At 54.4% G+C, this 15231-nt stretch overlaps 2 protein-coding genes across 2 annotated transcripts; one reads left to right on the plus strand and one right to left on the minus strand.

The window, feature by feature from the left end:
• Nucleotides 1-1151: 1151 nt before the first annotated feature.
• IUM83_18719 (ATP-binding cassette (ABC) Superfamily) lies at nucleotides 1152-1709 on the minus strand (the record flags this gene model as incomplete). The annotated part of the gene is made up of 1 exon (XM_067943729.1): nucleotides 1152-1709. The coding sequence occupies one exon, from the start codon at nucleotides 1707-1709 to the stop codon at nucleotides 1152-1154; it is 558 nt and encodes a 185-aa protein (XP_067780093.1).
• A 1413-nt stretch (nucleotides 1710-3122) lies between these two features.
• On the plus strand, nucleotides 3123-3482 carry IUM83_18720 (uncharacterized protein; the record flags this gene model as incomplete). The annotated part of the gene is made up of 1 exon (XM_067943730.1): nucleotides 3123-3482. One exon carries the CDS (start codon nucleotides 3123-3125, stop codon nucleotides 3480-3482), a length of 360 nt encoding a protein of 119 aa, XP_067780101.1.
• Nucleotides 3483-15231: the final 11749 nt, after the last annotated feature.

Here is a 15231-nt window from a genome sequence, read left to right on the forward strand (position 1 = left end):
GGAGTGCCATAAGCACGGCCCCCGTAAGAGCCGTGGCCGTACGGAGCCGGGTATGGGAAATGCTGCGGCTCCTGATAGGGCGCGCGGCTACGAAGTTCGGCCCGAAGGCCCGCAAGACCGTCACACAGGGACTCAAAGCCCGACCCGTAAGCCCGACGCTCGACCCGAGTATGGAGGACGCGGACCTCCCGGAACAGTGAGCCAACGTCCTCACTAAGCCGATCCACGGCACCAGGCTGACCAGCCCGAGAGGCAGCCTCGACACCAAGGCCAATCCCCAACGCGATTTCGAGCGAGTACAAACGCTCTCGGAGAAGGCGAATCTCCTCTTGCTGAACGGCCACTACCTGGCCCGGGGTTTGAGAGCGCGGCGGCAACGCGTCCGGCTCGTAGCCATGGTCGTGCGAGGCCACCGCCTGCCCTCCTTGACCGAAATGGAGAGCTCCACTTCCACGTGGAACGGGTCCTCCAGGAGCGGCGTCTCCACTGCAAGCGCCAACTTCTCGTGAAGTGGAGGGGTTACCCAGAGTCAGAAAACTCGTGGGAGCCTGTTGAACAGCTCACAGTCTGACTGCCCAAAGACTGTTGCGATCTGGGACGAGAAGCAGCGGACGCTTCGTAAGTAGTCCTTGGCATCTTGGCTGACGTACGGGGCACGGTAGCAGACGGAGTCGCACCGTGCCCAAGCTCTTCACCAGCTTTGCCTTTTGCCTGTTGCTTGAGCTCCTCCATCATTGGGTGGAGCTTACGTTTGCTCAAGAGGTGAGCGAACTCGACGCTGAGGTCGCGCCGGTCCAGTATAGCGGACAGCAAGCTGTCCTCACTGAGTTCTTTATACTCCTGGTAGGAATTCTCTTTGCGAGATACGTATCTCCAGAAGAGGTCTTCCACCTCAATCCAGGTCATAGCCTCGGAAGGCTTGACCTAGGGATAACCCCAAACTGGATGGAGTCCACCCTTGTCCTCTGCCTTCTTACGAAGGTTGGTGACCTCCTTCAATGGGCTCTTGTGTGGTGCTAAGAGCACACACCTAGCGGCTTCAATATCGCTGACAAAGAGCGGCTCTGGCTCAACCATAGCGCCCTCATAGGCGCCCCTCGAGGTATAGCCGCTGACAAGACCACGAGGAGCCGTGAACTTCTCCAGGAGCTCTAGAGCACGGGTGCCGTCACCGGACGGGTAATAGCCCTTTGGACGCGCAGCGCCCCCGCCAGAAAGAGGGCCCATAGTAGCTGTGGCCGGCGCCGTTGCTTGTCCCGCACAGGGGGCCGAGCCAGCGCTGTAATTTGTGCCTGCTGCTCATCGAGGTCATTAGAGACCTCACGGGGATAGTCGACAGCCCCTTCTTCAGACTCGGAGTCATCGAACAGACCCCTGTAGCCGTCGCGGGGCGGCAACTTAGAGGCAGCACGCTTCTTCCCACCGGGCACGTCGTCCTCCACAGCAGCGGCGGCCTTGGAAGCTCGGGCGTCCGCCAGGGTCAGGTTCTTGACCGGCGGAGCTGCCATGGGCTCGGTGCCCGTCTTCTCGCTCGACGGCTCCTCGGCCTGGGTGTCCGGGTCTGCCGGGGCGTCGGGTACGTCGCCCGTCGCCTGCTTCTTGTCGTCGGCGTCCTGAGCGCCGCCTTCGGCGGTATTCTCCTCCTCTTGTGAGCCCTCACCGGAGTAAACGGCTTTGGTGCAGCTGAACTCGGGTGAATCCCAGTCCAGGCGCGGGTGCGCCGTTCATAGCTGTACCTGGGGTTGGCCCCCTCATCCGGTGGAGCATCGGGCGACAGTCACTTCGTAAAATGGAGTTCCCCTCAGAGACTCCCCCAGAGCCGCCCGCAGCTGACTCGCCACTGTGCCCCCTCTTGGACTCCCCGCCAGCCGACTCGGCGATGCAGCACGCAAAGGAGTCTACCATTGCGAGCCTCGTTGACGAGGTCTTTTCCTAGCCATCCCAGCGTCGAATGCACTACTCTATGAAGCAGAAACGGCACGCATTTATAGCAACTGAAGGTCTCAGTGAGCGCGAAGCTGCACGGTCGCAAAAAATTCCGCGGTGGACACTCAATGGATGGCGGAAGAAGAAGGAGGACATTATTGCGTTCCGAGGCAGCGAGAAGACGCTTTCACGAGCGCCTAGACGCCCCGAGATCGCCCCGTTCACGGTGGAGCTCATCACCTTCATGAAGGACACTCGTCTTGAGGGTCAGCCTCTCACCGCATCTATCATGGCCTCGTACGTTAACTGAAAAGGCTAGCGCTACAACTGCAAAGGAGAAACTGCTAGCAACGACCAAGCGAGTAATTTCGGCATGGCAATTAATCGAGACCAACACAGTCACGAAAGCGTTCAACAAGGCGCTCAACACCAACTATAAAAATACAGCTACCTCCTAGTAATTCGTTGCTGATGCAAATCTTGAGGGGAAAAGGATTTCGCTACCTGATAGATATTTCCCTAAACCAAGGTGGCAGTTGCATTCTGTCCGGCGGGATACTCTCCCTTCCGACACCTCTCAAAACCAATAACCTTAATAATTCGCTATAATCTTAAACAGGGACGTTTAGCGCACGTCGACGCAGTTCGCTTCTGAGCGCCGCCGGCCGAGATATGGGGCGCTGGATGACGATCGAGAACAAGCGCTTGCTCATCGACAAGAGCGCTGCTGAGCCTGGCATGACACAGTCGGAGCTACAGTGCCTACAGAAATTAGTCTGGGCTCAAAATTAGTCTGTTTCAAAATTAGTCGCGACCAGACTAATTCATGTGCTACAGAATCAAGATGTTCATATTACACCTTTTCCAGCCCAAGTTCGTCAAGAGCAAATTACTTTCGGCAAGAGCAAAAGCAGCTTCGTAAAGAACAAATCAGGCCTCGGCAAAGACCTCTGAAAAACTTATAATCAAATCTGTACTGAAAGATATAGGTCATTTGCGCATCGACCTTCAAGGTCGAAGCCCGCCAAGTGTGAGTTCGCGCGCGAAGCGGCTGCATTGAATGGCTTCCGTGCATTTGGATTCGCGCCAAACAACCAAGCCAAGAACCAGCGAACTCTGGGATCGCTCCGCGGCTGGGCCCAGCGACCTCACTTTTCAATCTTCCGCCTAGCAACCAGCCCAAGACCAAGACCACGATGCCGGTGAGGAACGCGCGGTACGCCTTCGAGACCAAGCGCCGAGTTGTGGAGACTGCGCGAAACGGTGGCGTGTGGGAGGCGGTGGCCGAGAGACTCGGCGTGAAAATCAACACGGCGCGGGACTGGGTGCGCCGACATGTTGCACGTGGTGAGCCATTGACTCAACGATTAAGAGGAGGCAAGCGGGCTACGAAAATGACGGGCGAGATGGTCAACGTTCTGCTGCGTAAGCTGCGCGATGACCCGGACCTAACGCTGCGCTGGCTGGCAGACATGATCGAGCTCGAAACCGGGGTTTCCGTGGTGCCGCTGACTGTCAAGAATCATGTGGACGGTTCCTGCTTCACGTTGAAATAATTGCACAAGGAGCCTCAGTACGTGAACACGATGGCCAACAAGCACAAACGCCGGGACTATTTCGTCAAGATTCAGCAGTACCAGGCGGAGGAGAAGACTATCCTCTTCATGGATGAAACAAACTTCAATATATAGGCAACTCGCACTCGCGGCCGCGGCTTACGGGGGCGTCGTGCTGTCAAGAAAGTGTTTGCTGGTGGCGGCCAGAACATGCACGTTATTGCGTACATCAGCGACCACGGCTTGGTCTACTACGAAACTCGATTTGGCTCCAACCGTTTCAGTAACACCAACGACTTCATTCGCAAGTTGCTTCGCCATGTTCGTGACGCAAGCGGGATACGTCTCGACAACGTGGTGCTTGTGCTAGACAATGCTCCGCGTCATTGCAGAGCGGAAGTCGTCTTCGAAGAGACGGAGTTTCTAGACGCTACGCTGCTTCGCCTAGGCCCGTATTCACCTATGCTCAATCCAATTGAAAACGTGTTCTCCACGTTCAAGTCTGCTGTGAAAGCGTTCATGCGAGAGCGGCGCCTGGGGATTTTGAGGGTCCCCGAGGGTATTACGATGAAAGACCACCGTCAACACTTCCTAAAGATAGCAGCGGATCAGTTCTTACCTGAGGTGACAACGCCTGACCGCTGCCGAAAATTCTACCGCCACCCGTTGGGCTTCTAAACCCTGGTGAGTGACCTGCAGGACATGCCAGTTGGCCAATAGCGCCCGAAACTAACACCGCCACGGTATATTTGTTTTCAGATTGCATAAGGTTGTGGCGGTTATTGCATATTAATGAACAGCCGCCGAAGTTGGATTTGTTCTTTACGAAGATGCTTTTGCTCTTGCCGAAAGTAATTTGCTCTTGACGAACTTGGGCTGGAAAAGGTGTAGTTGGGCACAAATATACATAATTAGTCTGTCTGAACTGGGGTCGTATTGGTGAAGTGGTTTGGTTCCTGCCCACCCATTTCCATGAATTAAGCACGCAAAGCTACGATGCGATGTGGCTTATCGCTTGGTGTTGACGGAACATGAACAATAACGCAACTTCTCCCTCAGTTCCAGGAGATTATACAGAAGTACACAATGGCGTTCGCTGGCAAAGCACGGCAGGGGCCCAACAGATGTATAAGAGCCAGTCAACGAAGACGAGAGTGAAGCTAGATGCCGCTCAGAGCGAGCAGGGCCTGTCATCCTCGAGGAGGCCATCGTTGGTGTTTCCCTAGAAACACTGCAAACGGCAGTCTTAACTACATCAATACACGTTTTTTACAGTATTGTGCGTCAATAAGGGACGGATATACAATTAATAGCCTGTGAAACTTAATAGTTTCGGTTCGCGGTCTAAGTGTAAATAACATGAACTGGGGATGAGCAAAAAATCAGGGATACACAGTCTACCAGTGGTAGATACGCTTCATCTCACGATGAAACTGGTCTAAACGTCCACAATGTGCGAGTGGAGAAGTTGCCGCCAAACACCACGGTCAACGTGCAACCGATGGAACAAGGCATTATCCTTTGTATCAAGAGGCAAGTACTATCGCAGAAAATGCTCCTTGCTTTGGATCGCTTAGGAGGAGGAGATAATCCATACAAAGTCGACCTCCTCACATCCCTAAGGTGGTGCGAGATGGCCTGGAGTCAGGTTAGTCCCGCTACGATACAGCACTGTTGGAATCATTCAGGACTTGTCAGCAAAGCTAACGTGAAGGATAGACCTCACTAATTCAATAAAAAATTATTTACTTTCGGAAGGTATATAAATCAGGCGTCCCTTATTGAGGCACAATACTGTACCACAAGCAGACTATTTAAGTATTCAAAATTAGCCTATACTCAAAATTAGTCTATATTCAAAATTAGTCCGTCCATTTTGAAGACAGACTATTTATTGTGAGTGAAAACAAATCGATGGTCAAATTTAGTCTGGGCCAGACTAATTCCTGTAAGAACTGTAGCGGTGTGGACCAAGCGAATATTCCGCTTGCGCAAGGCCCCCACCTGCAACACAGTGTCCGACATATTGAAGAACGCAAGCACTATCATGAAACCAGAGTACGGTGAGGGCAAACTGCGTAAGCCACTAAAGGTAACGAACGGCACCTGCTTTGGAAAAGAATTTAGAGGAGTGGGTGGGTAGTGTAGCAGCGAGGGGGCTGTGTCTTAACCGCAAAGCTATCACTAGGAAGGCCGGGCATATTCGAGAACATGTAGGCGGACCTGCGCTCGATGTCGGCCTCTCAGTCGGCTGGCTGCGTCCTTCAAGGCACGCTTTCGGTCGTTACAGAGTGACCACGGGATCGAAAGGTTTGAGGCTGATGCGAATGTTAACGGAGAGTCTGCATACAAAATAGATCAGCTTCATGCGATGCAATGGAGCTCGCTGCTGTGGTCTTCAACGGAAGTCAACACTGTGGCGCACTGCTAGCAAACGACTGGTCTTGCGACCCCCCCCCCCGTGGAAACGAGACGAGGAAAGCGGGGACGAAGCCAGCGAGAGTGATGGCGTTGAAGAGAGCGATGTAGACGGTGACATTGTCGATCTTATCCTCAAAGTGGCGTCGATTAGTCTATAGTGGCTAAAACCTGCAATATATTTTCCCGTGCATGAAAAATACACAATAGTTGGTGTCGGAAGTGAGAGTACTGCCTGTACTAACCTATAAATACACTCAGTCTTAGATCTACCGTACTTCTGATCAATCAGTCCCCTTAGCACACTTCCTCTGTGCAAGATGTAACGGGGTTACACACACAAGTGACAACAGTCACTTGTGCATGACAACGGTCACAAGTGACAACTGTCACTTGTGCATGGCAATTGCCCCTTATGGTTTAACAGATAAATATCTGTTAAAGGTTTTAGATACTTCCTCACATTGGTGTAAGACACACCAATGGATACATTGAAGTGGGCCACCACAATGAGTGGTCCACACATACCCAAAAGATCCTATTGGTAGAAAGCAGCATCTTTCTACCAATTAGAGACATGCTTATTAGCGGGGCTCTGACAGCCAGCCGCTGCCAACCCTTTCATAGATGATAAACAGTTTTCAGCAGATTTTAGAGGAAGATCAATTTACAAACAATACAGTTCTCATTTTACCTAATCTAAGTCACTTGGAATCCTTTCTTACTTAACTTATATTTGTGTGTTCAAATATAATTAACCTAAGGAATTACTAAGTACTTACGCTTCCTCATACACGTAGCGCGACGTGTAAGCAAAAGTAGTGAGTCAAGTTAGACCAACTACACCTGGTAGCACTTTGTAGTCCGTCCAACGACCGACTGCTTGACGTTCGTACGCGGCGTACGAACGCGGAGCCGAGAACCACATGAGCACGGAGGTGCCCATGGAGAGCTCCAACACGCCTGCAACGCATGTTGCACGCGCTGACTGCCCCCACCTGTCTGACCCAGAGTGGGAGGCCCTCCAACGACTGTCAACAGTCATTGGAGAAGCGGCGATAGCCACGATGCTGCGTACGCTATCGCCGACGGAGCAACATGGTGTTGCTCTGGGCTTCATCATGAAGGAGCAGCGTGATGCTGCTTCTCAGTGACGGCGTCGTCAGGGACGACACCGCGTGCTCAACCATTAACGTTGAGCGTAAGCAATTACGTGGGAAGAGAGGGCGAGCCTCTCCTCCGATGGCTTGTCGAGCTCGACACAGCCATAGCGGCTCGACGCATCGTCGACCCGCTGTCGAAGGTCGCGTTCGCCATGTCCTGCCTTGGCGGACGCGCAAGGAGTTGGGCGTATGGACGCCGACTCTCCGATCCTACGTGCTTCAGCACGTACGAAGTGTTCAAAGAGGAGCTCAAACAAGCGTTTGAGCCCCCGCAAAACGAGTTCCGGTCGAGGGCGGAGTTCCTCGACCTGCAGCAGGGTAAGCATGACGTCCATGCTTACGCACAGCGTGCACGGTACTTGGTCTCGAACATCGTGACCAACCCGATAGACGAGGCGACTAAAGTCGTCACGTTCATGAAGGGACTGAGAGATGGGTCTGTGAAGACCTATCTCTTCCGAGAGTACCCGAGTACTCTCGAAGCTGGGATTACTCTCGCAATGCAAGAAGAGTTTAGCCTGCGGCAGGCTAAACGCCATGCGAGCGTGCCGAGGTCGCAACCGCGCCCGGTAGTGAGCACGGGAGGTCCGGAACCCATGGACCTCTCGAGCGCAACAACTGCTGGTCACCAGCAGCACGGAAGTAACGTGCGATGCTTCCGTTGCGGAAGGATCGGTCACTTTGCACGGGAGTGCACAGCTCCCATGCCCCCTGGAGGTGGCCGTCGTGGCGATGCTAGGCATCGCCGCGGACCAACAAAAAACGTGAACATCCAGTAGGCGCGGGGCGCCCTACTGGTAATGCAGTCGCGCGTGCCGACATCGGACACGCGACACTGAGGACTGCAGCCCCCAGTGAGACCAGCTCTCACTACAAGAAACAAGAGTACAGACCGAACCTAGTCATCTTGAAGGTTTACTCGAAGGGAGCGAGTGACTCTCTTCGAGCATTGGTAGATTCAGGTGCGTCGAACAACTTTGTTCGACTACGGAGCCTGCCGAGACTTGGCTTCGAGGAGGTAAATGTACCTCGAAGTCTTCTGGAAGTACGACTGGCAACAGGTGGCATCGTGAAGACCGAGAACCGCGTCGTAAACGTGCGCTTCTCGTACAAACAACGAGTGTTTGTCGAACACTTTATCGTCCTGTACCTGGACGATAAGTTCGACGTAGTAATGGGCATGCCGTGGCTTGCACGGCATGATCCGGTGATAGACTGGAAGAAGCGCACGCTCGTGCGCTTCGGACGCGACTGCGGAACAGAGAGCGATGGCCCTGTTACCGCAGCGCGCGCACCAGCAGGTGCGCGCGGCTCACCAGTCGAGACAGCGCTTTATGCTGCTGTCCCGGAGTGCCCAAGAGGTGCGCGAGGGCGCGCACAAGTGAGACCAACGTCGGCAACATTGCCGACGTCGGAAGAAAAAGATGTGTTGGTTCTGGGGAACAACACCCACGTTCAAGCGTGTAAGGGACAGTCCCTGACCCGAAGCGGTCAGGTCGACAACGACGCGTCGGCTCCGGGAGCCGACGCACCCTCGGTCATGAGGGGCTCCGCCAATGATTGGCGTCGAGGTGGCGAAGGCGTGTCAACTCCGGGAGTTGACGCTGCAAACAGTGCGGACGGTTGCAAACGTACCGCACTGACGCAATTTGCATGCTGTCGTGCAGCCGGGCTGCACGACGAAGCGCCATGCGATCAAGCCGGGCTTGATATCGCACGCCCGCAGACAGGGTCTGCCGGCGAAGGGACACATTACCGTGCAGCCGGGCTGCACGAAGGAAAATGCGGTCAAGCCGGGCTTGATACCGCGCGCCCGCGGACAGGGTTCGCCGGCGAACAACTGTCCACGGCCGGGCCCGGACCAGAATATACTGTGCGGAGCCTGGCTCCGGACAACTAGAAGACGGCTCATGCGAAGAACGCTGCGCAAGTCTCGGTCCGGGACCGAGATGCCACGAGAACTGTCTGCCGGGCAGACAGAGGCGGCGACGCCGGACGTCGAGACGCTAAACGTCTTGACGCGCACCGATTCTGGATTCCAGTATCGTGAGATGGAACTCGCTAATCCTCCGACGACGGCGTCGGAGTTGACTTCTCTTCCAGTCATGAGCTGGAAGCGCTTCACGCGCGACTGGCACGATGGATGCATCGAGCAGGTCTGCGTTCTTTCGGACAGCGAAAGAACGGAGAGCGAGAGCGAAGAGCTGAGGCAGCTCTTCATGGGAAGCACCACTGAGAGTGAAGACACTCTCAGTGCGAAGACAAAGCGAGAGCGCTTTGAGGAACAAGGTTGGGACTCGTTGAAGTCGAGTCCCTATTACGAATTGTTGAGGGAGTACAAAGACGTACTCCCAGAAGACATTCCTGCGGAGCTTCTACAGGATAAGGGCATTCAGCAAGAGAGCCGGGCTCGAAGTACTGTGTCACGCGGCAGTGGCCACTGCCGCGAGAGCAAGTCAAGGCGATCGACGACTTCTTTGAAAGTCGTCGCAAAGCAGGACAAGTGCGGGAATCAAAGTCCCCGCACAGTGCTCCGACGTTCTGTGTCAAAAAGCCACAGGGCGGATGGCGTATCGTTCATGCTTACAACAAGCTGAACGATGCGACGGTACCGGCGCAGACGCCGATACCGCGAAAAGATGTTATCATCGATTCGATGGCCGGGAGCACCGTTTACAGTGCTCTCGACTTACGAGATGGATTTTATCAAATCCTCATGCGTGAGAGCGATATCCCTCTCACGGCAGTGAGCACGCCAAGCGACATGCTCTGGGAATGGCTAGTAATGCCACAGGGGCTTAAGAACGCCCCTGCGACTTTCAACAGGTGCGTGACGCACTTGTTGCGCTCGGTGCGCGACTTCGCACCGAGCTACTTCGATGATGTGTTCATCCACAGCCGGGCTGTGGACGGGAAGACCGACGTAGAGATGCACAGGGTGCATCTCCGGAAGCTACTTGAGCTTATGCGAAAGCATAAGCTCTACACGAACCTGAAGAAGTGTATCTTCGGGGCGAGCGAGATACCCGTCCTCGGGTGTCTCGTAGGGAAGAATGGCGTTCGCCCTGACCCGGAAAAGGTCAGGGTGATCAATGAATGGCCAACGCCTTCAAGTGTCAAGGAACTGAGGCAGTTCCTTGGCCAGCCACGTACTTGTGCAAGTACGTGGAGGATTATGCGGGCAAGATCCGCCCGCTATCACAGCTTCTTAAGAAAGAAAGCTGTGTGGAATTGGGCAACCGATTGCCAAAAGGCATTCGATGCAGTCAAGCGGGGTTTGACTGAGGCGCCGATCTTGGCAGTAGCTGACCAAGATCGCCCATTTCACGTAGTGTGTGACGCATCCGATTTCGCGATCGGATGCGCGTTGATGCAGCACGATCACGAGGGCCGTGATCGTGTCGTTCATTACCAATCGCGTCAGCTGAAGCCAGCTGAGCGCAACTATCCGGTGCATGACAAGGAACTCCTTGCCATGAAGTATGCACTCGCAAAGTTCCGAGTGTATTTGCTTGGGAGTAGACCATTTGTGGTCTACACCGACCATGCATCACTGCGCACCGCAGTGAAGTCGCCACACATATCACAAAGAATGGCGAGATGGCTCTCATTCTTTGCGGAGTATAACTTCCGGGTCAAATACAAACCCGGAAGATTGAATGTAGTGGCTGACGCGTTATCACGTCGGCCGGACTACGCAGAAGCTGTTGACGTCAATTCCATTGACGTCATGCGATCGAGAAAACCCACATCGTCTCCGTTGGACGATGTGAAGGCCGCGTACGCACACGACGCGGACACGAAACCCTTGCTAGCCTATGGCACAGCGCCTTCTGACAGGTCCCGTCAGAAGCTGCCCAAGCACCTCCGAGCGCGTGCACACCGCTTTCGTGTGCACGACGGACTACTGCTGTACAATGCAGTCGCCGACAACGCGGACCGCGTTGTCGTGACAAATGACCATGAACTGCGACTCAGGATCATGTACGAGTATCATGATGTCCCGACTGCGGGACATCTCGGACGTGAGAAGACTTACGTCCTTCTCACGCGCGACATCTACTGGCACCACCAGTATAAGTGGGTGCGCAAGTACATCCGTGCTTGCGAGGTATGCCAACGCATAAAGCCTGCGCCATTCGCGCAGGCTCCACTGCAATCACTACCGACTCCGTCGGAGTGTTGGAAGTCCATGTCTTTGGACTTCATCTTTGGTCTTCCCCCGGACAGCGGAGGGAACACCGGTATTGTGGTCTTTGTAGACCGCTTCAGCAAGATGGTACATCTTGCTGCGGTGCCGGCAGAGGTAACCGCGAAGCAGACGGCCCGTCTGTTCGTCGACATGGTGTTCAAACACCATGGCATGCCGACCGACATCGTGTCGGACAGAGACCCGCGTTTCACAGCGCATCTGTGGCAAGAAGTGTTTACACTTCTTGGGAGCCAGCTCTCCATGTCGACTGCGGATCATCCGCAGACGGACGGTCAAACCGAGCGCGTGAATCGCGCGCTCGTCGATATGTTGAAGAGCTACGCTCACTCGTTCCAATACTGGAGCTAGTGTTTATCGATGGCAGCGTTTGCCATCAATAACTCAGTGCATGCCTCGACCGGGCATACACCGTTCTACGTGAATGCCATGCGGCACCCACGCCTACCGAGTTTACTCGGAGTGATGGCTCCCACTTTAAGTGGGGGAGGATCTACGACTGCAATACAGCAGCCACAGAAAACCGCTGACACTTGCACAGTGTCAGCTGCAACAATGGACAAACCACATGAGTCTGCGCCGGGCGCAGACTCCCCCAACAACAAGGCTAACGACCACGGGTCTGCGCAGGGCGCAGACACCGCAAAGAACCACGCAGAGGCCGGGCCTCTAGCGGAGAGCGAGCTGAATGACTTCAGCTAGGATGCAATCAGTTTCATCACTAAAAGACAAGCCGTAATTCGGTTTGTCCAAGACACAATAGCAGCTTCTGTTGATCAACAGAAGCTGAACGCAGACAATGTGGGCAGAGCCAACACAAATGAATTCAAAGTTAGTTCATTGGTTTTGTTAGCTATGCAAAACCTGCCTATACATGCGGTTTCGGATTTCGGAGCAAGCAGGCTTGCTCCGCGCTTCACCGGGCCGTTCACTGTGTTGGCACGGCACGGCAACGCTTACACGCTAGACATACCGTCTAGCATGCGCCTCCATCCGACCTTTTAAGTCGGACGGCCGAAGCCATACCTGCAGCACGAGCCATCTAGCTCGGCTGACCCGAAGCCTCGGCAGGAGCCGAGGCAGAAGCGGAGGACTTGGCCTCGGCGACGAGCAGCCTCTCCTCCAGCGCGCGGACGCGCTGGAGCAACCCCTTCATCTGGGTCCCCAGCTCGACCTGGATATTCGAGGCGGTCTGCGAGACCGCCGCGACTTGGGCCTTCTGGTTCGCCAGCTCCTGTTTCAGGGCGGCGAACTCAGCGCCCTGCAGACGCTCCACGGCGGTCACCCGGTCGTGGAGAGGCGCATACTGATCAGCCCGGGGCTGATCATACCCGGGGCGTGTTCCCACCCCCGCCACCGCCGATCCGTGACGCCCACGGCTCAACCCGCTGGATTGTTGAGCGGATTGTTGACCATAGTATCCCGAAAACGAACCCTCAAGGGGCTCGTTTTCGTATTCGTTGGAGAGGATTTCCTCCCCATCGAGATACATGGGAGCCGCAGAACGTCTTGCTGGAGGACGTTCCGGAAATGGTGAGGGCGTACGAGGAGCAGTACGCGCTGGCACAGCGGAAGTAACATGAGCGCTGCGATCATCGCCAGCGCCCGAACCCTCACGTGCTAAGAACTTAGCACGGAGCTATTTGAGACTCTCGGGCACACGGAACGACGTGTACCCGTTCAAGTCGCGGTCGCTCAAGCGGACCGCGCTTGGGAAGCACTTCGTGCACTGAAAGCCCTCGGGCACAGCGCACGGCACATTTGCCTCCTCAGCAGCAACATGAAGTTGCTCCAGCTTTCCACGCTTCGAGTACGTCTCGAAGCGATCACGCGCTTGCTTAATCCGATCACGGTAAGCACTCGGCCTCTTGTTGAAGTTTTCAACAAAGGCGTTCCAACTTTGACAAAGTGCCTGCCATTCGGGCACTTTGCTGCGAGAAGATGTATTCTTGCTTTGAAACCATCGGAGCTCATGAAAGAGTCCGATGTAGTAATCGCGCCTTTGATGCGTCTCCGCATCAAAGTGCAGCTCGGCAGCCACAGCGTCATCTTTGATGGCGCTGCATACGTACAGCGGTACCTCATTCGGAGGTACCTAGTTCCCACACCGGTCCGCAATCTCGGATGCGGACGGCATCCACGGATCGCGCGCTGCAGGCGCAGCGCGCGGAGAGCCTTGAGCTTTGATATCACGCGCTGCAGCAGCAGCGCGCGGAGTACTGAGAGCCCCAGCGGAAGCGAGTGGGGTATCGCTCTCAGTACGCGAACGCTTCGAACTCGAAGCGTCCGATTCCTCCCCTTCACGCGGACGAACGTTCTTGGCGTGAGGGTCGAGCGATTCGCTCGACACTGAGTCTTTACGCTTTGAGGGCGAGTCCTCCTCGCCCTCCATATCTTCATCGTCGTCGTCGAAGTCGACGACGTCGCCGTACTTCGCCTTCTGGCGCTCGAAGTAGTCGTCGATGGAGAGATGACTCCCCACCGACTTTGTGGACTTCTTCTGAGGCGTGCTCATCGTTGAATGAGCGCGGATTTCTTCTCCAAACGCGGAGAATTGACGAATGGTCAATTCCAAAAGATTGACGTGCGGGGACCCCGCGCGTCTAACCTTAAGGGGGGGGATGGTGTAACGGGGTTACACGCACAAGTGGCTGCAAGCCACTTGTGAATTTAACAGATAGGTTATCTGTTAAAAGCTTTGGATACTTCCTCACATTGGTGTAAGACACACCAATGGATACATTGAAGTGGACCACCACAGTGAGTGGTCCACGCATACCCAAAAGATCGTATTGGTAGAAAGCAGCATCTTTCTACCAATCAGAGACATGCATATTAGCGGGGCTCTGACAGCCAGCCGCTGCCAACCCTTTCATAGATGATAAACAGTTTTTAGCAGATTTTAGAGGAAGATCAATTTACAAACAATACAGTTCTCATTTTACCTAATCTAAGTCACTTGGAATCCTTTCTTACTTAACTTATATTTGTGTATTCAAATATAATTAACCTAAGTAATTACTAAGTACTTACGCTTCCTCATACACGTTGCGCAACGTGTAAGCTAAAGTAGTGAGTCAAGTTAGACCCACTACACAAGGTGCTGGTGTGGCCCCGTCACAGCTTTGGACCACACAGGTCACTAAGAGGAAGAAAACAGTTTGCAAATTTTGCTTAACTGTAGTATTCGACCTGTGTTTCTAACTAAGCTACAGGCAGCACTTACTACTCCCATACAGCGGCGGACGGTCCCAAACCTGTCCGACAAAGCGACTCGCGACAATTTGCAGGATGTGCACCCGCAGGGTTTCACGAAAATGCGACTACCATTTAGAGTCGGCGGAGAATATGGATGAGCTGTGCGGGATGAATACGAACGGGAGTTTCGCGGCAAAATTGGCTCTGCTCTCAACGTCCTAAAATTCTTGCCTTCTCGAATGTAAATTGCACCCACGCTCATCCTAAAGTGTTTGCCCCGATGGCGAACGGATTGACAGCATGACATGAACACATCCTGTGAGGAGTGCATTTATTATCGAGCGAAGGCCAGTCTCAAGCTAGTGTTAAACCTAGGTATTCGGCGTGCATCTCCATCAACGGAGTCCATCTTAACCCGCTCCACACGGTGGCTCGGTCGGAAGGCGATGCGGTAGACAGTCTGTGTGTCCAGCTTCGATCACTCGGATGAACAGATCTCAAGCTAGGTCTCAATGCAGAGCCGTACACCATCACGTGCACGAGCAAGGTTGCTGTTCTCGAGTCACTACCGGCACACACTGCGTCTAACTCCTGCTCCACTGTGAGCGTCAGACTCACCCGGCGCACCACCGTTAGTTCTCCACCAGTGATCGGATGATACCCTTCCGCGAACGCAAAGAAATCCAGACTCAGCGAGTGTACGTCGTCCGACAACACCCCCGCGTAGTCTCCGATGGACCATCCCGCAGCCGTCGCGATC

Source organism: Phytophthora cinnamomi, assembly GCF_018691715.1.
Source record: "Phytophthora cinnamomi strain GKB4 chromosome Unknown Contig129, whole genome shotgun sequence".
Classification (NCBI taxonomy): Eukaryota; Oomycota; class Peronosporomycetes; order Peronosporales; family Peronosporaceae; genus Phytophthora; species Phytophthora cinnamomi.